General features: G+C 41.2%; 1 protein-coding gene across 1 annotated transcript in view; it reads right to left on the reverse strand.

Moving 5' to 3' along the window:
* LOC110875709 overlaps positions 1-23,818 on the reverse strand; it is a 37,932-nt gene extending 14,114 nt beyond the window's left edge. Inside the window, exons 1-3 of the mRNA XM_022123915.2 lie at positions 22,924-23,818; positions 22,434-22,692; positions 22,056-22,339 (exon numbers count right to left, since the gene is read on the reverse strand). Coding sequence (XP_021979607.2) covers positions 22,056-22,339; positions 22,434-22,692; positions 22,924-23,818 — 1,438 coding nt within the window. The remainder of the gene's footprint in view (positions 1-22,055; positions 22,340-22,433; positions 22,693-22,923) is intronic.
* Between the last annotated feature and the right edge of the window lie 217 nt (positions 23,819-24,035).

Below are 24,035 nucleotides of genomic sequence, written 5' to 3' on the forward strand. Positions count from 1 at the left end.
AATATGCAAAATGAATAAGTTCAAGCAATTGAACTTGGTTCTGGCGTAATCCGATAATAAACATATGCAGCAACTAGGAATCTCGGCATGGTTGCAAAGATAAACCATGAATGTAACTTGAAATGAAGGAATTTTCAAGAGGGTGTGTTGGCTTGATAGCAAAAGAGCCAACAGTCACAATAATGTAGGTCATTCGAATTCACAAATCGGTAATTAAATTTAGCGTCCTAATATTTGAACTTAAATGAAGCGTTTGAAATGAAGTGAAGTCGCACGCGTAGCAAATGGTGCATGCGTGACAAATAAGTTTCCAAGAAAAGGAATAATGAGTATCTGCTAAAATGAAGAAATGACCAGATATCGAAGCAAATATGTGTTCGCTCTTTGCGAAGAAAATTCACATGATGCAACTACCATTAAGGGGAGTAGAGATGCAAATGTCTACTCGCTAGAAGTAGAAGAATTTCAAGTACTTTCGGTTTGGTCAACGGAACTGGCATATGTGTCAGGTTGATGGTGTCTGCTCGAGTTAACGGACGTGGTTTCTAAGTAACGACCTTTGTGAATTTGGACCTGGCTCCCAATGGTCCTAAGTACATGTTTCCTAGATTCTCAGAGTTTCGTATTCGGTGAAGGATCGTTCTGTGCATCGTGTAGGAAGCACCTTTCTTGCGTGCGTTTAAGAACAAGTTATTGTCTCACAACTTTCCCCCGGTATACTTTCTTCCTGAAGTTACAGCTACTTGATTATCGATCGGTCGGGAAATACGGGTTGGATCCTCGCAGTTAGTCCAATAAGTAGTTCGTCGATCCTTAGCAAGAGTCGCTGACTCTTGTTGGCTAGCTCATCTAGCTCCTGGTAGTTTGATGTTCATTTGAAAGTCATCGTCCTTTCTTTTGACGAGCAGAACTGGGGTAACCCAAAACGGAAATTTTTGGTCTGTTATTTTCCTTCTTTATCTACTACTGAAACTACACTGTCAATCCTTGCATTTCCGAAGGTGTAAGTCTCTAATGTGCATTATCTACAGACGCGGCGCCTGGAATCGAATCGATGCGAAATTCGACTTGCCATTGAGGAGGTATCTCTGGCAAATCTTCGAGGAAGACCTTAGGATATTTCCTTATCATAGGAATATCTTCGTGCTTTGGTTCTTCGGCTCCCCCTATCCCCGACATGAGCCAAGAAAACAACATATTCTTTACGCAACATCCTTTGTGCCTTCAAGCAATTAGTAATTTGCAGAGGTGTATCCCGCTTTATGAGTCAATATCGCTTCTTCGTAGCCATCGCGGTGCGGATATCAATCTCCTATTGATCATTTGTCAACCAATCCATCCAACTACCTTGTTGAAGTCTCCCAATTCAGTGGCAGTAGATCAAGCGTGAACTCACACTCTCCGGATCCTATCTTGCCATGTCCCATTTACTTCGTTGGCTTCTACTAGCTTCCCATTAGCTAGTTCTATCGAGTGCAGGTTACCTAACTTACTTACTACTAAACCAATCATACTTTCAACCTCTAAAAATGCGAAACTAAATTCGTGACAGTATCTAACAATACGGATGCATATCGTTGAGTAATATGGGACGTACCGATATCCACGCTTGGATTCCTGAGCTTTTATCCTTGTGCCTGGTTCTTCTTAGGGCAGTATTTTCTGAAATGCTTCTTGCTCCCACAGTTAAGACAACCTTCAGCACGTTTTTGTTTGTCACTCGTCCTGCCTTCATCGTTGTCGTTGTTTCCTCCGTGATTCTTGCTATCATCTTGACCTTTATTTCCACTTTCAATACCTTGTCTACAAGTCTCCTTGGGATGGCCCCTCTTACCACAGTTATCACATTTTCCATATTTACATCGCCCGACATGATAACGTAGACAATTATCGCACTTAGGTAGGATACCCATGTAGTCTTTTCCCTTTTTGGCCTTCTTCTTGTTACTCGCCCGAGTAATAATTTTGAAATTTGCGAGCTTTCTCTTGTTATCTCTAGATGACTCTACAGGAGTCTCCTCTTTCTCTTCCATACTGGAAAAATTTTCCTTGTCTAATTGCTTCTTCAGTGAGTGCCACGCTTATGCTAATAGCCTCGGTGATCGTTGAAGGTTTAGATGTTGTTACCAGGCTTAAAATCTAAGGTGCCAATCCCCCGATGAAACGTTCGATCTTCCTAGATTCTGGTTCCACCAAACGCGATGCAACTTGTGACAATTCGCCAAATCTCTGCACATATTCAGCTATCTTTGGACCTTCCATTTTCAGGTTCCGCAATTCAGTTTCCAACTTCTGGACTTCTGCCCTAGAGCAATATTTCTTGCGCAATAGTTCCTTCAGTTCGTCCCACGTCAAAGCATACGCAGTCGTCTCGCCCGTTGCCTGAACCTGAAAGTTCCACCATGACAGAGCCCCATCTATTAATAGCCCAGCTACGTACGTGACCTGATGTTCTGGGGCACATTTGCTCAACCGTAAGACAGAATCTGTCTTCTCAACCCAGTGCACGAAGGCTAAGGCACCCCTAGTGTCGTCGAATCCTCGAGGTTTGTGGTTCAAGAACTGCTCGTAGGTGCAGCCGCTGGGTGGGTTATTTCCTGAGGTACCTCCGCCGTGTTCGGAGCGAAGGGCCTCGAGTTGTGCGATGGCTCGTGAGATGTGCCCTTGCAGTTCTGACTCTGCTGCTGTCGGCAGAGGGTTGTTGGTATTGACGTTCCCTGGTATCGACATCTTCTGAGAAGAAGATTGGTTAGGTCAGGTCTTATTCGTTCGGGGAGTGCATACAGTTGTTTTAGAGATCATGTGCACATACACATAATAGGTTACCAACCAATCAAGCAATAGTATAATCATAGTATAACCAAGCAACTTGGAATTTATATTTATAGCAAGTAAGCACGTAGCATTATAATTATAGCACACACATATAGGTCAGTAACGCGCTTAACGAAGACATAGCGACTGAGCTTTCATTGGTCATTGGTCACAAAGTATTGTCACATGCTTAATGATGATTGGCTTCTCATTATTCCCTGGCCACAATTATGTTATCTTCCAAAATGTATCACATCAACAGGGACACAGGGTCACCTTACCCTTGTCCATTAAATATATTAGTGTATCAAAATTACATAGTCAGATGCGGCCTTCAAAAGTCTCCACAATCTCGGCTTATCATAAATGTCCTACCCAAATGTAATGCAATCCGCACAATCCAGAAACCAACTATACTGGTGACTGAGGTGGAGGAGGAAAGAAAAGTAAACTGTCGTCATGCGTGACCTCCTCGAGTTTGAATATACGTCGAAGTAATTAACTGATTTATCGCTCGACAGTAAAGAAACGAGCATTAAAAACCTGGGAAAAGTGTAATAGCAGCAGGTGAGAGCGCGAAAGGAATCTTGATGAAAGTATACTGGCAATAGACAGGGTGGAGGATGTGTTGTCAGCTCAAGCTCCAAAAACTTTGCGGCTTATATTCTCAAACTGTAGCTGATGTTACAGGAGCATCCATTCCGTGTGTAGCCTCCATAATGTGAGGGATGGTAAGGGTCTAAAATTAGTATAGGGTATAATAGGAACCGTCGAAACGGTTCGTCCAGCGATGGAGATGAATGCATCAGACGGTGCGGCCTGTGAGGTCGTAGAAAATGCTGCTGTAGCAAAAGGGATCGTTACGCGGGTGCGGTCCTGGAGTACCTTTCCGGGGTGCGGGCATGATTTGAAAGAAAGCGATAGGAACGTAGGCGCAATGGACGTCGGTCTTCATAAGAGCAACATCAGCGGGTGAAGGTGCAGGTACAAACGTCTCAACTGATAGGAAGATCATTAGGTGCAGGTACTGGGTCGGGTATAAGGGATGCATTGCCTGGTAAATCAAAAGAAATAGGGTTATGATCAAGTAAAGGTGCAGAAGCTAGCTCAGGAGAGGCTCTGGGTCGTGTAACGGTGTGGTGCCTCGAGCAAGTGATAGTTGCAACAGTTATAACGGCTCGTCGTCTGCGTCAGTAGTAGGAAGCTGTAATCTGGCTGTCTGTAAGGCTGCAGATGTCACAGACTCAAAGGAGTCTGAAATCGAATGTATGCTAGAATCAGGGAATAACTTGTTAACAGGGGTCTTAAAAAGTGAACTTAGTAACAACGTGCTCGTCAAACTTTCCATCATCATAGGTGTTATCAGAAGGGCCATCAATAATATGCCAATGTCATCATCATTTATTCGTTGAGTAGCCAACCTTCGAAAGGAATGTCCACAGGAGGCGCATTGTCGGGGTTTGGAGTCAAGAGGTGCTCTCCACCAAAGTGTCCAAATGGTAAGGCGGTCGTGGACCGAATCAACAATGAGAAGAAGATTTTCGTCAAGGAAACCATCGGCAAGGGTAGTTCATCACCAAAAGTTTGGCAGCGCGGACGGTTGGGAATCGTCCTCGTCCTTGGTCAGCATGTCAGGGTCACTCTCAGTGTCTGTCGTAGATATCTCCGGCGCAGGTATAGTCTCATCATCTGTGGCGGTGGTCGTAGGGTCATCATTATCTGACAATTCGTTCCCTAAGGAAGGTGATGTGTGTGCCAGTACATAGTAGTCATAGCACGTATATCCATAATAATCATTAGAAATCAGCGTATGCAAATAAGAGTAATTTATCACTTAGTCATGTATTCACATTATCTTTCCTAGTCTCTCAGACAAATCTCCCAGTCTTTCAGACTAAACCACCCAGTCTCTCAGACTAACACATCCCGTCTCTCAGACTAAACCTCCCCAGTCTCTAAGACTAATACATCCCGTCTCTTAGACTAAACCTCCCCAGTCTCTAAGACTGAACTCCCTAGTTTCTAAGACTAACTCCCTGGTCTCTAAGACCAAACCTTCCCATTCTCTAAGACTAATTTCCCTGGTCATTAAGACCAACTCCTAGTCTTTAAGACTAACTCCCTGGACTCTAAGACCAACTCCCAGTCTCTAAGACTAAATATCCCCAGCCTCTAAGGCTAATCCTCCCTCAGCCTCTAAGACTGAACCTCCCTCAGTCTCTAAGACTGAATTATAAATATGAATTTTGAAATGTGTATTTGTGCCTTTTGTTTGTAAAAATGTTTGTTCCCTAGATCTGGACGTTTTGTGTATGCAATGAAAAACAAGTTGTGAAAACATTTTCGTGAGAGCCCTAATGATCGTAGTCTAGACTCAATAAAGAATCCTAGTTCGCTACGATCGAAGCTCTGATACCAAGCTGTCACACCCTGACTTTTGCGGAAGCGTGATTATGGTGTGACTTTCTTAATATCATTGCATTCAATCATAACATCAACTATATGATAAAACCATAGGATTGTCATCCATTAAATAAGTTTAAAACATAACAACATCGCTTTAAAACGTAGACTACAAATTCTAGTTTTACAAATCGTACAAAATGTTTATGAGTTCATTAAAGACTTGTCAAAAACTATTGAATAATAAGAAGGTTTGGAAAACATGTCTCGTCCAGGAATAAGTCACACCGTCCAACCTCAAAGACCATGGATGACATCTTTATTGTTAACGCAGCATAAAAACTTCCAACGCCCGCCAGATCCATTTGAAATTTCCTGAAATACATGTAGTTTGAAAAACATCAACAAAAGTTGAGCGAGTTCATGTGTTCGTTTGTGTGTACGTATAAACCTTTGAAAAATGTTGTAAGTATGTATGCAAGTCCCTGGTATGTAGCAATAAGGAAAAAGAGATCACCAATGGTTTGCAAAGCCATTGATATGTGTGAAGTGGTGTAGGAAGACTCAAACCTAGCAGATTTTGGCGTCAGGCACATAGTCACCTCATGGTCACCTCAGCGGACTCAGGAGTGGGGCTCGCTACACCCGAATAGATCTATCACTCATGTCCCTCGGTCCTACAACGAGGATTAATGGCCTTAAGTTCCACCTACCCACTCACATGATCTAAGTAGTATAAACCCTCCTTACGCTAACCATACCATGTAATAAATGTTTGTAATATTTATCGCATGTATTTCACCCCCGAAGTATAAAACTGAAAACAGTAAAGAGAAAAAGGGGGACATGAACTCACAGTATTGCGTCTTCAGTATGTGTAACCCAAATCTCCTCAGACAACACGACTACCTACAGTGTACTAACGTCTATTAGACGAACGGGCCATGCCTTTGCTTAGTATGAAGGTTTTTGAGTTACGTTTCTTGTATTCTCAAAATTATTCCTAGTTATGATTATTAGTTAAAATAATTATTTTAACTTTAAATTATAGTTAATGTCTGGAATAGTTGTTAAACAATATTTCGTATTCCTACTTCTCAAGTATTTAACTTCGTATTTTCCTTCCCAAGGGTGGGGGTATTTCATACATGTATTTTCGTATCCGAAAGTGTATACCTTGCCATGTAATGGCGTCGTATTTCGGTGTATTGTTCCAAATAAAATATGTTAATATATTCCCAAAACCATATATTTCAAGTCTCACTTAAATATATATAAACTTATTTTGTTCAATCACGTATTGTCCCAGAAAAATATATATTTTTCTCAAAAATTATATATCTTCTAAATATACTAGGAAAATATATTTTTAACTCCCAAAAATAATATATTTTCTCGTTGTCAAAAAAATATGATATACTTGGTAATATTTACGAAATCATATTTTCACTTCTTTCATTTCCAAAATAAGACTTACCAAAAATATAGTGTAATGGTATATCCCGAAAAATTTCATAAGTCACGTTCTTGTGTTCGGTTTTACAATATTATGTGTGTAACTCAAATATTCATTCCTTGTGATTTTTGGTATGATTTTGGAGTTGTAATTTCCATGGTATTTTGTATGTTATATTATTTTACCCTAAAATAATATAACTAGTTCACAGAATAAACACACAATCACACAAGCGTTTTAGTGTAAAATATATATTCTGAATATATATTTATCAAATTTTATTTACGAAAATCAACCTCCGGCACTTAGTATTTTTGTAATAAAAATCATGGCGAAGTTTATTTCGAAAACAAAGTTAAAAATATATTTGTAACACTTGTTAGAAAAATATTTTCTAAGTGTTGAATTTTTAGAAAAATTTCGCCAGAGTTTCCTTTGTAAATGGAGGCGTCCATGCTTACTAGCATATCATTTTCTTTTGTAAAATCATTCAATCAAGTATCAATCATCAACATACAACCTCTACTTATCAAACTTTGTTAAAATAAGCATAAACCATAAACTCATGAACTTAAAAATTTATCAAAAAAAAAAAAAAAAACCATGTAGTAAGTTACTAGTATGCTTAGTATGTCTTGTTACCTTTAAAAATGTGATTAGTTTCTTAAAAACTTTATTTTTAAAGGATTTGAACATTTACAACTTCCAGACATGATTTATAAAAATATTTCTTTGTGAAATTTTCTTTTTACACAAGTGTTCCTACACTTGTTTATCCCATAAAAATGCGTAAATTTTATGTAAGATCCTAGTGTTATCAAAACTAATATTTTTCACTTGGTTCCTTCGAAAAACCACTCATAGATCTTTAGATCTACAAGATTACAACCCATTTTGATCTTTATTTTTCAAGAAAACATGTATGTAATCAAGTTCGTAGCTTATGTGTGGATGATTTCATCATCCACAACATTTTTAACCTTCACATCTTGCTAGTTCATGTCTTTAAACATGATCTAGCAAGCCTATGTGAGGAACCATAACATTTTCACTAACAACAACATTCAACAAGCATAACAACACAAGAACAACATGATTTCATCATCACTTTAACCACTTTTCATTACTTGTTAGTTTATGTTTCAAGACTTTGTTTATGTTCTTTAGAGTTCTTAACATTTCACCATTCTTTTTGCTATTAACCAACAAAAATATGAACAAGATGAAGATCTAAGGCACTTACTACTAGCACAAGGCTAGGGGAGTTCAAGAGCGTAAAAGTGATGGATAAAAGAAAACGAGAGCGGTCCTTGAGCTTCCGAACACACCAAGCTTACTTGTAGGGTCTCTTGCACCTTTGGGTATGTGTAGATTGCATGAAGGAAGTTTGAAGGTGGTGGTATGGTGGTGGTAAGGTGGCGGCCGAACAAGGAGAAGGAAGAGAGAAGATGAGTGAAGTTTTGATGTTGTGAATGAAATGATCATGATCCTCAAGTCTTACTTATAAACCACTAATCAACATTAACCATTGTATATAGTGTTCTTTTATCCAACAACAACATCAAATATAATAATAAAAAAAATCATGGGAGTGTCCCCACTCCACACAACCGGTTCGAAGGGGGGGGGGGGGTATGGGGTTGGTTTCTAATGATAAAGTTACAATCTAGTTAGGATTTAAATGTTTAGTTAGTGCTTGAAGGTGTGTTGTTATTTATAAAGTGTGTTAGGGTGTTCGGGGACCCTAACTAGCTCAGAAAAGTAAAAAAAAAATATGTTTGGCAATATTCTTGTGTTCCGGGTAAAGTCCGGTTGTTCGGTTGGGTGTTGTTCCGTTAAAGTGCTAAATAAATCTTTAAAGTGTCTTTTATGTTACTTTTAGTGACACATTTAATTCCCAACACTTTGGAAAGTATCTAGGACTATTTTGCCAAGTTTTTGCACTTTACTAGCATTATTAAATGCTGAATTTTGGTTATTTAGTGCAGAATTCTTCACTTAAAGTATGTTTTAGGCACTTTCTGGCATTATAACTATCACCTAGCGACGCAGTTTTATGGTCCTCACTTCCCTACACTCCTACTAGTGTAGTATTCTATCTCTGGCTCATACTAGCCTCAAAAACATTGTTTGTCCAAGTGCTGGCATTGTTAGCATGTCTCTGGGTTATCCGCTCACTGTGCTAACTGTGCTTTGTGCATCGAGTTTGTCACTAATGTTTGTGTGAAATAAATGGAGTGACAGTATAAAATGTGATGCATATGTATGTATGTAACAGAAAACAGAGAGCAGTTTAATCACAGTTGAAATTAAGCACAGTCATTAAGCACAAATTAAATATTAATTAATTGTACGGATACCTGTAAATGTGAGGGTTGTCACAAAAACAGGAAGAAGCCTTTAGAATTCTTAAACAAAGATTAACCCATGCACCTATATTAGCGTTACCAGAAGGAACTGAAGGCTTTGTAGTCTATTGTGACGCTTCCAAGTTAGGTTATTGGTGTGTATTGATGCAACGTCAAAAGGTTATAGCTTACGCATCTAGACAACTTAAGAATCATGAAGAAAATTATTCAACCCATGATTTGGAATTAGGAGCCATAATTTTTGCCCTTAAGATATGGAGACATTACCTTTATGGTAGTAATTTTACCATATTCACAGATCATAAGAGTTTAAGGTACGTTTTTGGGCAAAAAGAGTTAAATATGAGACAAAGACGCTGGATGGAGATTCTTAGTGATTATGATTGTGATATCCAATATCATGCAGGAAAAACCAATGTAGTGGTTGATGCTTTAAGCCGAAAGTATCATGAAAAGCTAAAAAGGGTACGTTCTCTTAAATTAAATCTACAAGTAGATTTAAACAATCAGATTAGGAAAGCACAAGAATCAGTAATCAAGGATGATACTGAAAAATTAAAAGGAATGATTAAAGAATTAGAACAAGGGATAGATGGAATTTGGAGATTCCATAAAAAGAGAATGTGGATACCTAAATTAGAAAACCTGTGTCACTGTATATTAGAAGAAGCTCATAAATCTAAATATACGATGCATCCAGGAAATGATAAAATGTACCAGGATTTAAGGAAAAATTTCTTGTGGATAGGAATGAAGAAAGATATAGCAGCTTATGTTTCTAAGTGTTTAACTTGTTCACAAGTTAAAGCTGAACTTCAGAAACCCTCAGGATTACTGCAACAGCTAGAAATGCCAGTATGGAAATGGGAATTGATAACAATGGATTTTGTTACCAAATTACCCAAAACAAGAAAAAGGTAATGATACAATCTGGGTGATTGTAGATAGGCTAACCAAGTCAGCTCATTTCCTACCAATGAAGGAAACTTTTAGTATGGAACAATTAGCCAAATTGTATGTAAATGAAATAGTTTTGTGACAACTCGTATTTCGAACCCACTTTTGTGTAACGTTACGTGATTATGTGAACTCTATTTGAATAACATGTTATACGTGCCTTGTGTGAAATTGTGAATGTTTGTTTATATGTTGCATGATCCGATCGTACATGACCCACTCGACTACACAAGCCCATTCGGTTTACACACATCCAACTCGAGACCAAGAGGGCAACCCGGTAAAGGGTTCGGCCCACTTCCCTTGATTCGCAAACACATACCCATTAGGGGTTTAGATTTTCATTTACTTGCCAAACATCCTCACACACACAAACCCTAGAACACGCTTTCCCTCTCTCTCGATCGGAACCATAGGCAGCCGAACATCCCTTGCCATCGAAGCTTTTGGATTCGGATCATCCTCTTCTCATCTCGGTTAGTATTAAGTTCGTCGATTGCATGCTTAATATGTATGATTATGAGATGATATTGTTATCTATCGGATTACATGGTCTAGGGTTCTTGTTAGCATGATTTATTATGTTGTTGATTCTTAGTATTCATGAAATCGGCTGCATGTATGATTAAATCGGATTGGTAATATGCTAATCGGTTCGAATGTGTGCTTGTTAATCGGCTGTGATATTATGACTTGTGATTGTGATTTAGGTTGCATGATAGTTAAATGATTCGGTTTATGTTTGTATGATGATCCGATTGTTTGTTCTTGATGATGATGATATGAATGTTCATAATTATCGAATAATAGCTGATTTGATCTGATTTTGAAACTGCTAAATTTGTTGACTGATTTTACGGAACTAAATGAGCTGCTAATAAGGAAACTGTTATAATCTGCTAGTCTTGACATGGATTGCGAGTCGAGAACACCTAGTCTCGACTCGGGACCTCTTTACTGACACAAAACAGCACAACTCGAGACCAGCATTGCGAGTCCTGTTGCGACTCGAGACCTGACTCGAGACCACCCAGTCTCGAGTGACATATGCACCAGCCGAGACCTCCTTTGTTGCGACTCGAGACCCCAAAACCAATACAACTCGAGATCGTTAGTCTCGACTCGAGACCGCGGACACTTGAACACTATTGGACCTTCACTGTTACGAGCCCAATTGATTGGGCCGGATACTTGGATTTCGTTATCTACGTAACTGTTCCTGTTAATGCTCATACGTGAATTGCCATGATTATACTTGTGTACAATACGTGTAGAACATACGTGCTATACTTGATTACGAACCTAACTTGTATGGTAACCATGGTAGGACGTGGTTGACCACCATATAGCTTAATTGAACTTTTCTGTGTATCTGCCGAGCAAACCAAGGTGAGTTTACACAGCCAAGGCATGGGATTCCCGGGTTGGGAATTGGGTTGGAAGATTTGAATTGGATAATTACTCGTACTTACGTTATTGCTAGACTATATACCATCGTCCTCAGGTTAGTCAGGATACTTACGTAAAACCTACGTAAACTAGTATCTACCATTGTCTCCCGGGTCGGGAGGACACTTACGTAAAACATACGTAAACTCATATCTACTACTGTCTTCCGGGTCGGAAGGACACTTACGTAAAACCTACGTAAACCCCACGCGTACCACTGTCCTCGGGGAAGGGCACTCACGTAAAACCTATGTGACCTTGTACGTATTCCTGTTCTCGGGTTAAGAAGAACACTCATGGTTGCAAATAGTCTAGTAAGGATAAACATGGGAAGCCCCCATTAGTAATAAATATAATCATGGGAAACCCCCATTATTAGTACATACATACATGGGAAGCCCCCACTAAATGAACATACGTTTTGCTATTACAAACTTACTTTCTGTGAACTCGCTCAACTAGTTGTTGACTCTCTGCTGCATGCCTTGCAGGACCTTAGGTACTTATGGAGCTTGCACAGGGAGGAGCAGGTCGTTGTGGGACATGGATTCGTAGACGCCATGTTAAACGTTTAAACAATTGAACTTATGATTTACATTGGGTTTACATACTTATGCTTCCGCTACTCAAATTACGTTTCGTTTGGTTTGAACATCAATTGTGTTGAATTGGGTTTTACGAACTATTTTAATCATTATACATTATGTTCAATATGATTGATGGCTTGATCCTGGTCATGTCACGCCTCCAAGCGATGGTACTCCGCGGGTGGATTTTGGGGGTGTGACAGATTGGTATCAGAGCCATTGGTTATAGAGAACTCGGTTTTAGTAAAGGGAAAACGTTTTTATTAAAACCAGACTATAACCAGAACAGTGCTCTCAACGATCCACAACGACGCTTCGCTCCACGTGCAAGACTCAACATCCTAGGTAATATGGTTTATGTTTATATTGCCTACTTGCTAGATTACATAGAACTTTGCTCGTAGTATGCTTAGATACACATGACACTATTGCATGAGAATACCTATGTGCTTACACTCTTCTGTCATCGCACTACTCACGAACCATTCTCACTTATGCTACTTTTACTATGAAGATCATGTCTGGACGTGTTAACATGACTCAAGCCCAGTTGACGGCTCTCATTAACGAACAAGTTGCTGCGGCACTTGCAGCCGCACAAGCAGGAGGTATATCCTGTAGTTATAACTCACACTAGGATCTTTAGGTCCTACACTCCTAAACCAACTCTTGTGTTTAACCTTGTCCTATTCGTACACAATAGGTTAACACGCACCACAACCTGTTTGCACATTCAAGAACTTCATGGATTGTCGTCCAAGTACATTCAGTGGCACGGAAGGAGCAGTGGGACTACTCCATTGGTTCGAAAAGCTCGAGTCAGTATTCGAGATGTGTGAATGTCCTGAGGCTCGCAGGGTCAAGTACGCCACTGGTACTTTGGAAGGGATTGCGCTAACTTGGTGGAACGCGCAAGTTCAGATTTTAGGGCTGGCAACTGCTAACGCCACCCCTTGGAACGATTTTAAGGAACTGATCAAGCGAGAATACTGCACGCGTGATGACATCCACAAGTTGGAAGTGGAGCTTTATCATTTGAAAATGACGGGGTCAGAAATCAAAGCTTACACGAAACGGTCGAACGAACTGGCCATCTTGTGTCCAACTATGGTGGACCCTCCAATTAAGCGCATTGAGTTGTACCTCAAAGGTCTAGCGCCTGAAATCCAGAGCCACGTGACATCGGCTAATCTCGACAACATCCAGGATATTCAGCGACTCGCTCATCGTCTCACTGATCAGGCAGTGGATCAGGACAAGCTACCGAAACGTATCAGCGCTACTACTGCTACCACATCAGCCGCTACTCCTGCTACCCCCAGTGACAACAAAAGAAAGTGGGAAGGGGATTCTAGCAAAGGTTTAGCAACAGTTCAGTCTCAGGCTCAGCAGCAGAAGACTGACCACTACCAGAGTCCCAGTCAGCAGTTTTCTGGTAGTCGTGGGCAGAGAAGATATCAGGGAAATCAACCAAAGTGCCACAACTGTAACAGGCACCACAGCGGCCAGTGCAACAAGGGTCGTTGCCAAAGGTGTCTCAAGATGGGCCACGAGGCCAAAGACTGTAGGAGCCCACGACCTGCGAATCAGAACAAGCAACCGCAACTACCAGCTCCACAAAACCAGCAACAGCAGCAACAGCGAGGCAACAAGGGATGCTTTCAGTGTGGTGCTGAAGGCCATTTCAAGCGGGATTGCCCCCAGATAAACCAGAATCGCAACAACAACAACAATCAGGGCAATGGTAACAACGGTGGGAACAATAATGGCAATGAAGCTAGGGGTCGAGCTTTCGTGCTAGGTCAGGGTGACGCAAGGAACGATCCTAACGTGGTCATGGGTAAGTTTCTTCTCGACGAATTTTACGTTACTGTTTTGTTTGATTCGGGTGCGGATACAAGTTATATGTCTTTGAAAGTTAGCCAAATGTTAAAACGTACACCCACACTTCTAAACACCAAGCATGTTGTAGAATTAGCTAATGGTAAGAGTCTAGAGGCCACGCACATAGTTCAGGGTTGTAATCTTATCCTCGCGGGTCAGACTTTCTCCATCGATCTCATTCCCATAGTTTTGGGTAGTTTCGACATCGTCATTGGTATGGACTGGTTATCCCAACATCACGCAGAGATCTTGTGCAAAGAGAAGATTGTTCGTATCCCTCGTTCTGGTCAGGAACCTCTCGAAGTTCAAGGCGACAAGAGTGGTGCTGTGGTTGGCATAATCTCTTTCTTGAAGGCTCAGAAGTGTTTGCGTAAGGGCCACGCTGCCATTCTGGCACTTGTTACTGACGCATCAATAAAGGAAAAGAAATTGGAAGACATTCCAATAGTTCGCGACTTTCCTCAGGTGTTCCCTGAAGATTTACCTGGTCTACCGCCTCACCGCCAGGTCGAGTTTCAAATCGAGCTAGCACCAGGAGCAGCACCGATAGCACGTGCACCGTATCGCTTAGCTCCATCAGAGTTGGAAGAACTCTCTACACAGCTACAAGAGCTCTTTGAAAAGGGCTTTATTCCTCCAAGCTCGTCGCCTTGGGGAGCTCCAGTACTATTCATAAAGAAGAAGGATGGTACCTTCCGTATGTGCATTGACTACCGTGAACTGAACAGGGTGACGGTGAAGAACCGTTATCCTCTTCCACGTATTGATGACTTATTCGACCAGTTGCAAGGGTCGAGCTACTACTCCAAGATAGACTTGAGGTCAGGATACCATCAGCTGAGAGTCCGGGATGAGGACGTCTCCAAAACCGCATTCAGAACTCGCTACGGCCACTACGAGTTTCTAGTCATGCCATTTGGGCTAACGAACGCACGGGCAGTCTTTATGGACCTTATGAACATGGTGTGCAAACCCTACTTAGACAAGTTTGTGATTGTATTCATCGACGACATTCTAATCTACTCCAAGAGTCAGGAGGAACACGAGCAGCACTTACGGCTTATCTTAGAACTTCTTCGAAACGAACAACTGTACGCCAAGTTTTCAAAATGCGACTTCTGGCTTCGTGAAGTCCACTTTCTAGGCCACGTGGTAAACAAGGATGGGATCCATGTCGATCCATCCAAGGTAGATTCGATCAGGAACTGGCCTGCACCGCGTACACCAACGGAAATACGCCAATTCTTGGGATTGGCAGGTTACTACAGGAGGTTTATCAAGGACTTTTCAAAGATTACACAACCGCTTACACTGCTGACACAGAAGGGTGTCACCTACCGTTGGGGTAATACTCAGGAAACTGCTTTTCAGCACTTAAAGGATAGACTTTGCAGTGCGCCTATCCTCTCACTGCCAGAGGGTACGGACGACTTCGTGGTTTATTGTGATGCATCCATCCAGGGTCTTGGATGTGTGTTAATGCAGCGCGACAAGGTCATTGCTTACGCTTCGTCCCAACTCAAGGTTCACGAACGGAACTACACGACGCACGATTTAGAGCTGGGAGCTGTTGTTTTCGCGCTTAAGATATGGCGACACTACCTGTACGGTACCAAGTGTACTATCTACACCGATCACAGGAGTCTCGAGCATATCTTCAAGCAGAAGGAATTGAACATGCATCAACGTCGATGGGTTGAACTACTGAACGATTACGAATGCGCTATTAAGTACCATCCAGGCAAAGCCAACGTTGTGGCTGACGCTCTCAGTCAGAAGGACACTCCACCTAGACGCGTGCGACCACTACAGATTACTATTCAATCCAGTCTTCCGGCACAGATACGAGATGCTCAGGTAGAAGCATTGAAACCAGAAAACGTCAGGGCTGAAGCCTTACGCGGCTCAAGGCAACGACTAGAACAGAAGGAAGACGGTGCCTATTACGTAACAGGGCGTATTTGGGTCCCACTATATGGCGGTTTACGAGAACTTGTGATGGATGAAGCACACAAGTCTCGCTATTCGGTACATCCAGGCTCGGATAAAATGTACCACGACATCAGGACGACGTATTGGTGGCCTAGCATGAAGGCCCACATTGCCCCTTATGTCGGCAAATGCTAGACCTGTGCAAGAGTCAAGGCAGAATATCAGAAACCAGCAGGCTTACTTCAGCAACCAAAGATACCACAGTGGAAATGGGAGGGAATTTCCATGGATTTTGTTACAGGCCTGCCTAGATCTCAGCGTGGGAACGATACTATTTGGGTGATCGTGGATCGACTCACCAAGTCTGCTCACTTCTTGGCAATCAAAGAAACAGACAAGTTTTCCACACTAGCAGACATATACTTGAAAGAAGTAGTCTCAAGGCACGGGGTGCCCACCTCTATCATTTCAGATCGCGATGCACGATTCACTTCAGAACTATGGCAAGCAATGCACAAAGCTTTTGGCTCACAGCTAGACATGAGCACAGCATATCACCCTCAGACGGATGGGCAGTCTGAGCGCACGATTCAAACCCTAGAAGACATGCTTCGGGCGTGTGTTATCGATTTCGGCAACAGCTGGGAAAAGCATCTCCCTTTGGTGGAGTTCTCATATAATAACAGTTATCACACAAGCATACAAGCCGCTCCATTCGAGGCATTGTACGGGCGTAAATGTCGGTCGCCTCTCTGTTGGGCAGAGGTGGGTGATAGTCAGATCACGGGTCCAGAACTTATAGTGGACACCACGGAAAAGATTGCACAAATACGACAACGCATGGCGGCAGCTCGCGACCGTCAGAAAAGCTACGCGGATAAGCGTAGGAAGCCCTTGGAATTTCAGGTCGGGGACCGGGTTTTACTCAAAGTCTCACCCTGGAAGGGTGTGGTCCGTTTTGGCAAACGGGGCAAGCTCAATCCGCGGTATGTCGGACCGTTCGAGATCATAGAAAGAATAGGCAAAGTAGCCTACAGACTAAACCTACCAGCTGAACTCAGTGCAGTTTACAACGTTTTTCACGTGTCGAATCTGAAGAAGTGCCTGTCAGATGAGACCCTCATAGTTCCTCTAAAGGAACTCACTATCGACGAGCAGTTGCGATTCGTCGAGGAACCAATTGAAATCACGGACCGGGATGTCAAGGTCCTCAAGAGCAAGAGAATCCCTCTTGTTCGAGTTCGTTGGAACTCCCGTCGTGGCCCAGAGTTCACCTGGGAACGAGAAGATCAAATGAAAGAAAAGTGCCCCCAATTGTTCGCGAACAGTACAACCACTACTGAGGCTGAAGCTACCACAGAATTTCGGGATGAAATTCCAGATCAACGGGGGGAGGATGTGACACCCCAGGAAAACCATGCAACTTAACTAGCTTCCTCAGTGAGTACGTACCAAATTTCGGGACGAAATTTCTTTTAAGTTGGGGATAATGTGACAACTCGTATTTCGAACCCACTTTTGTGTAACGTTACGTGATTATGTGAACTCTATTTGAATAACATGTTATACGTGCCTTGTGTAAAATTGTGAATGTTTGTTTATATGTTGCATGATCCGATCGTACATGACCCACTCGACTACACAAGCCCATTCAGTTTACACACATCCAACTCGAGACCAAGAGGGCAACCCGGTAAAGGGTTCGGCCCACTTCCCTTGATTCGCAAACACATACCCATTAGGGGTTTAGATTTTCATTTACTTGCCAAACATCCTCACACATACAAACCCTAGAACACGCTTTCCCTCTCTCTTGATCGGAACCATAGGCAGCCGAACATCCCTTGCCATCGAAGCTTTTGGATTCGGATCATCCTCTTCTCATCTCGGTTAGTATTAAGTTCGTCGATTGCATTTTTAATATGTATGATTATGAGATGATATTGTTATCTATCGGATTACATGATCTAGGGTTCTTGTTAGCATGATTTATTATATTGTTGATTCTTAGTATTCATGAAATCGGCTGCATGTATGATTAAATCGGATTGGTAATAGGCTAATCGGTTCGAATGTGTGCTTGTTAATCGGCTGTGATATTATGACTTGTGATTGTGATTTAGGTTGCATGATAGTTAAATGATTCGGTTTATGTTTGTATGATGATTCGATTGTTTGTTCTTGATGATGATGATATGAATGTTCATAATTATCGAATAATAGCTGATTTGATCTGATTTTGAAACTGCTAAATTTGTTGACTGATTTTACGGAACTAAATGAGCTGCTAATAAGGAAACTGTTATAATCTGCTAGTCTCGACATGGATTGCGAGTCGAGAACACCTAGTCTCGACTCGGGACCTCTTTACTGACACAAAACAGCACAACTCGAGACCAGCATTGCGAGTCCTGTTGCGACTCGAGACCTGACTCGAGACCACCCAGTCTCGAGTGACATATGCACCAGCCGAGACCTCCTTTGTTGCGACTCGAGACCCCAAAACCAATACAACTCGAGATCGTTAGTCTCGACTCGAGACCGCGAACACTTGAACACTATTGGACCTTCACTGTTACGAGCCCAATTGATTGGGCCGGATACTTGGATTTCGTTATCTATGTAACTGTTCCTGTTAATGCTCATACGTGAATTGCCATGATTATACTTGTGTACAATACGTGTAGAATATACGTGCTATACTTGATTACGAACCTAACTTGTATGGTAACCATGGTAGGACGTGGTTGACCACCATATAGCTTAAGTGAACTTTTCTGTGTATCTGCCGAGCAAACCAAGGTGAGTTCACACAGCCAAGGCATGGGATTCCCGGGTTGGGAATTGGGTTGGAAGATTTGAATTGGATAATTACTCGTACTTGCGTTATTGCTAGACTATATACCATCGTCCTCAGGTTAGTCAGGACACTTACGTAAAACCTACGTAAACTAGTATCTACCATTGTCTCCTGGGTCGGGAGGACACTTACGTAAAACCTACGTAAACTCATACCTACTACTGTCTTCCGGGTCGGAAGGACACTTACGTAAAACCTACGTAAACCCCACGCGTACCACTGTCCTCGGGGAAGGGCACTCACGTAAAACCTACGTGACCTTGTACGTATTCCTGTTCTCGGGTTAAGAAGAACACTCATGGTTGCAAATAGTCTAGTGAGGATAAACATGGGAAGCCCCCATTAGTAATAAATATAATCATGGGAAACCCCCACTATTAGTACATACATACATGGGAAGCCCCCACTAAATGAACATACGTTTTGCTATTACAAACTTACTTTCTGTGAACTCGCTCAACTAGTTGTTGACTCTCTGCTACATGCCTTGCAAGACCTTAGGTACTTATGGAGCTTGCACAGGGAGGAGCAGGTCGTTGTGGGACATGGATTCGTAGACGCCATGTTAAACGTTTAAACAATTGAACTTATGATTTACATTGGGTTTACATACTTATGCTTCCGCTACTCAAATTACGTTTCGTTTGGTTTGAACATCAATTGTGTTGAATTGGGTTTTACGAACTATTTTAATCATTATACATTATGTTCAATATGATTGATGGCTTGATCCTGGTCATGTCACGCCTCCAAGCGGTGGTACTCCGCGGGTGGATTTTGGGGGTGTGACAAGTTTCATTACATGGAATTCCTTTATCAATTGTTTCTGATAGGGATAGCCGTTTTACCTCTCATTTTTGGGCAAGTTTCCAAAAAGCAATGGGAACCAAGTTAAATCTAAGCACAGCTTATCATCCTCAAACGGACGGACAAAGCGAAAGGACAATTCAGACAATGGAAGACATGCTTAGAGCTTGTGTAATTGATTTCGGAGGTAACTGGGACGATCACTTACCTTTAATAGAATTTTCTTATAATAACAGTTATCACACAAGTATCAATGCTGCACCATTCGAAGCACTTTATGGACGAAAGTGCCGAACCCCAGTCTGTTGGGCAGAAATTAGGGAAAGCAACTATCTGGACCTGAGATAGTGCAAGAAACAACCAACAAGATCATTCAAGTCAAGGAACAACTGAAAGCAGCACGTGATCGACAGAAGAGCTACGCCGATAACAGACGTAAGCCGTTAGAATTCCAGGTAGGTGACAAGGTACTGTTAAAGGTCTCTCCTTGGAAAGGAGTGGTAAGATTCATCAAAAGAGGGAAGCTAAGTCCCAGGTATGTTGGACCTTTTGAGATTATTAAAAGAATAGGACCTGTAGCTTATCAGCTACAACTGCCAGAGGAAATGGCAGGAATACATGATGTATTTCATGTATCTAATCTCAAGAAATGCCTAGCTGATGAATCACTCGTAGTGCCTCTTAAGGATATAGAGGTAAATGAGCAACTCAAATTTGTAGAAAGGCCTCTACAAATTGAAGATAGGAAAATCAAGAATCTCAAACATAAGAGACTAGTTCTGGTCAAAGTGAAGTGGGACTCCAAGAGAGGACCTGAGTACACATGGGAGCTTGAATCAGAAATGCAAAGAAAATATCCACACTTGTTCCAGTAGATCTCAAGGACGAGCTCTAAAACAAGGTGGAGAGGAGGTAACAATCCTAAATAAACTGACACCCTCGATTATTTTTCCGACACCTTAATATATTTTAAAATATCCCAATATGTCCCAAAATATACCCGTATGTGAAAACCGAGCCTGAAATACAATATAGCATTAAAAATAAATTAAAAACAAGAAAATTTAAGTTGAGGCGGGCCGCGTAGAACCCACCCCAACCTTTACGCGGGCGGTATAAAGGTTAAAACCTGATTTCATTGTTTTTTAAGTTTAGGCGGGCGGCGTAAGATTCCCGTTAGTTAATGCGGGTCGCGAGAGTCTCAAAAGGTGGCAAAGCCCGGTGCGGCCACGTGGCCCAATACCCGGCGAGTCTATAAGCTGACCCAGCCCAGCTACGTTTTGACCTGGGGTCAACGCGGGCCGCGTAGGCCCTGCCCTTGTTTTACGTGGGCCGTGAGAGGACCAGACTCAGCAACTATATAAGCAGGCCATCGGATTTCATTCGAATTCGTTCAAAGTTTCTTTCTCAATCTCAGTTTCTGAATAGTAGGCTTTATACACGGGTATTATACCCCCCTAAATAGCGAGGTTCTGCTACGATGTAAGTATTATAACCCCTGGAGACGTATTAGATACTCTGCCCAATTGATCTAGGGTTCCGTAACGGCTGTCGTGGTTCTGCCCCACGTAGTCGTTGGAATGCCGTCTCGGGGAGGGTATTACTAATGTTAAATTGGGTTATTATACTAACACGCGTGCATTTGTGTAAATTATAGATTATTCCCAGGAAAGCATAAAGGATAATCTAAGACAGCAATGTTAGTAATCCTCTTTTTGTTAACTGTTTTTACAAAACCTCACATGATTAATTATATATTAAGCAGTTATTGAGTATTTGTAAGAATACAATTATCGTGTGTATGTTGGGGTTTTGTATACAAAATTTGTTACCACCTGGTCAAGGAGTAACATTTCCACAAGTTGAGTATGACAGTACCACGGGTGATAATTGATATAACTTGGAAACAAATGTAATTGCGAGATCGCCCTCAATACTGTAAATTGGTTTTTACTTAAACTTGATTAAACCAGGATTCACTCACCAGTATTTCCCACTAACGAAATATTTTTAAAACGCGTTTCAGGTAACAAAATGTGAAAGCCAAATAGAAGCCAGCTGGACAGCACTGAAGGCTTGGAAAAGTGGCAATAAAGTTACCTAAAAAAATAAATAGATGTTTTTATTAAATAAAATAGGGTGTATCCCTATGAAAGTGTGTATACTGAAAACTTGGGTCTTACCCATGTGTTTAATGTATTGGAAATGTGGTATTTTACTCTGATAAAATATTTCCTAACTACGGTCCTGATGAAAAATTCCACTGCCAAATTAGACAATAACAGGATACCACCGAAACTTGCTCACGGCCGCCCGCTCCCGGGAATAGGGATCGGGGGTTGTGACATCTCTGATAGACTCCATATTTGAACTTTCAGCTACAATAGTTAAACGCATGTTTTTAGTCAGCCGTAACAGTCTGCATTTTGACCATATATATGAAGAGCTTAAAGATGCACTAACAATTTCTTGTCTAGAACCATTAGGAATAACAGGTAGGATTTGTCTAAAGTCACCACCAAATACAATAACTTTACCTCCAAAATGAACATCCGAACGAATACTCCTACCTTCCGAAAATACGTCGGTCATCGTCCTATCTAAAGCTTCAAAGGCATGTTTGTATACCATCGGTACTTCGTCCCATATGATTAATTGGGTTTCTTTTAATAGTTTGGCAATATCACTGTTTGGCTTAATATTGCACATTGAATTCTCTGTTAGATTAATGGGGATATGGAACCGAGAATGAGTTGTCCTTCCACGGAAAAGTAATAAAGAAGCAATACCACTTGAAGCAACATTTAAAACTATTCCGTTTCTACATCGAACAGCTGAAGCCTAAGTCTTCCATAAGAAGTTTTTTCCAGTTCCACCGTAACCATAGACAAAAAAAGGCTTCCTTTACGGCCTACACTGCTTCCATTATTTCATCAAAAACCGCTCGTTGTTCATCTATAAGAGATTGATGCAACCTGTTAAACTCAGCTTGTACTTCGTCTATATCATGTGACAGCTCTTCATTGATCAGACGATTAGTAGCATCTCGTAAGGAATCGTCATCAGGGTACGACATAGTGAGAAAACTTCGTAATGATGAACCATTGGAAATTAAATAGTTTTCAATCTTCAACAAAGTAAGGTTCTTAATCTGATATTCAGGAAGCACTAAACCTAACAAATCAAAATATTAACATTATTAATTAAAAAAATCGAAATGTAGTATATGAAATAAAAAAGATAGATCAGAACCTGAAATATTTGTTTCTTTTTTATGTCTATAAACAATATCATCAGCTAAGTATTTCCACGTGTTCTCCCAAAAACATTCTGGCCGTGAAAGAGTATTTGACAAAAGCAGGGTAGCAAATAACGCTCAAAGATACCCAGCATGTCCTTCAAAACTTGCTTCTTTAATGGCCTCAACGTATTCATTGTCATCATCTAAGAGTCCCATCGCATAGCAAGCATCTCTAAAAGTCGGGAATAATTGGTCGTTAACTATACGTATCTCCTCGAATGATCTAGGCCCTTTAACTTTATTGGGTAGTATCCTCAAAAAATAAGGTTTGCCCAATGCAGGAGATACAGAATGAATCCGGCCAACACACTGGTACGACTTACGTACGTGCCAACATCTATCTTTAAGTATCCAAACCAATTTGGAAGGAAACTCAACATAAGTCAGCTTTCTAGCATCTTCATTTGTCTCGTTCAACTTCATCCATTGCACAAATATTGAAGAAGAAACAGAAGGCTTGCTTAAAACATTATCAATATCGTCATCCGCACCATACACAACATTCTGTTGGCCCGGCAAATGAAAAGGAAGCCTCATAACAGCAGGATACCTATAATGAACCTCATTAGAGAATATTCTCCAGGATGCCTCACACGTTGAAATATATCTACAATCATAATACTCCTTGATCTCGTCTTTTGGCTTTTCCTTAATGGTTGAATTTGTATCACCAGAAACTACCGCAGTAGCCATATCAGGGCCTTTGTTAATGTACTTGAACAAGTATTTCACTGAACCGGCTTGATTACACCATTCAACATTAATGTGTGCTTGATATCTTTTCAAAAGCCTTTTGTTATAAGGAACATCACTTCTGTTGTCTAATCTAACACCAGATTTAATAACTGTATGACCTGAATCTCTTCTTCTGTATACAGGAAAACCACTTGAATCAATAGTTATATGTGGTGTGAATTTCTTCGGAAAGTTTTTTGAACATCTTTTATCAACCATGCAAGGACAGTTCAAATTAGCATTCCCATACGGACCATGAATCATATAATCAGTCACAAGAGAATAAAGTTCAGGATCTTCTTTTTTATCAGGAATCTCGGCAGAAATAAATGGATCTATGTTGTTGGTGCATACGTCTATCGACTTCGTCTTCGTTCGAGTCTTAGATTAGTATTGAAAGATCAAGGCACGAAAAACGAGAAACGTATGTAATAAAGTCATTTCGCACGAAATAGCATTTGGCTATTTCGTACGAAATCAA

This window comes from Helianthus annuus, chromosome 9, assembly GCF_002127325.2.
Source record: "Helianthus annuus cultivar XRQ/B chromosome 9, HanXRQr2.0-SUNRISE, whole genome shotgun sequence".
Taxonomy (NCBI): domain Eukaryota; kingdom Viridiplantae; phylum Streptophyta; class Magnoliopsida; order Asterales; family Asteraceae; genus Helianthus; species Helianthus annuus.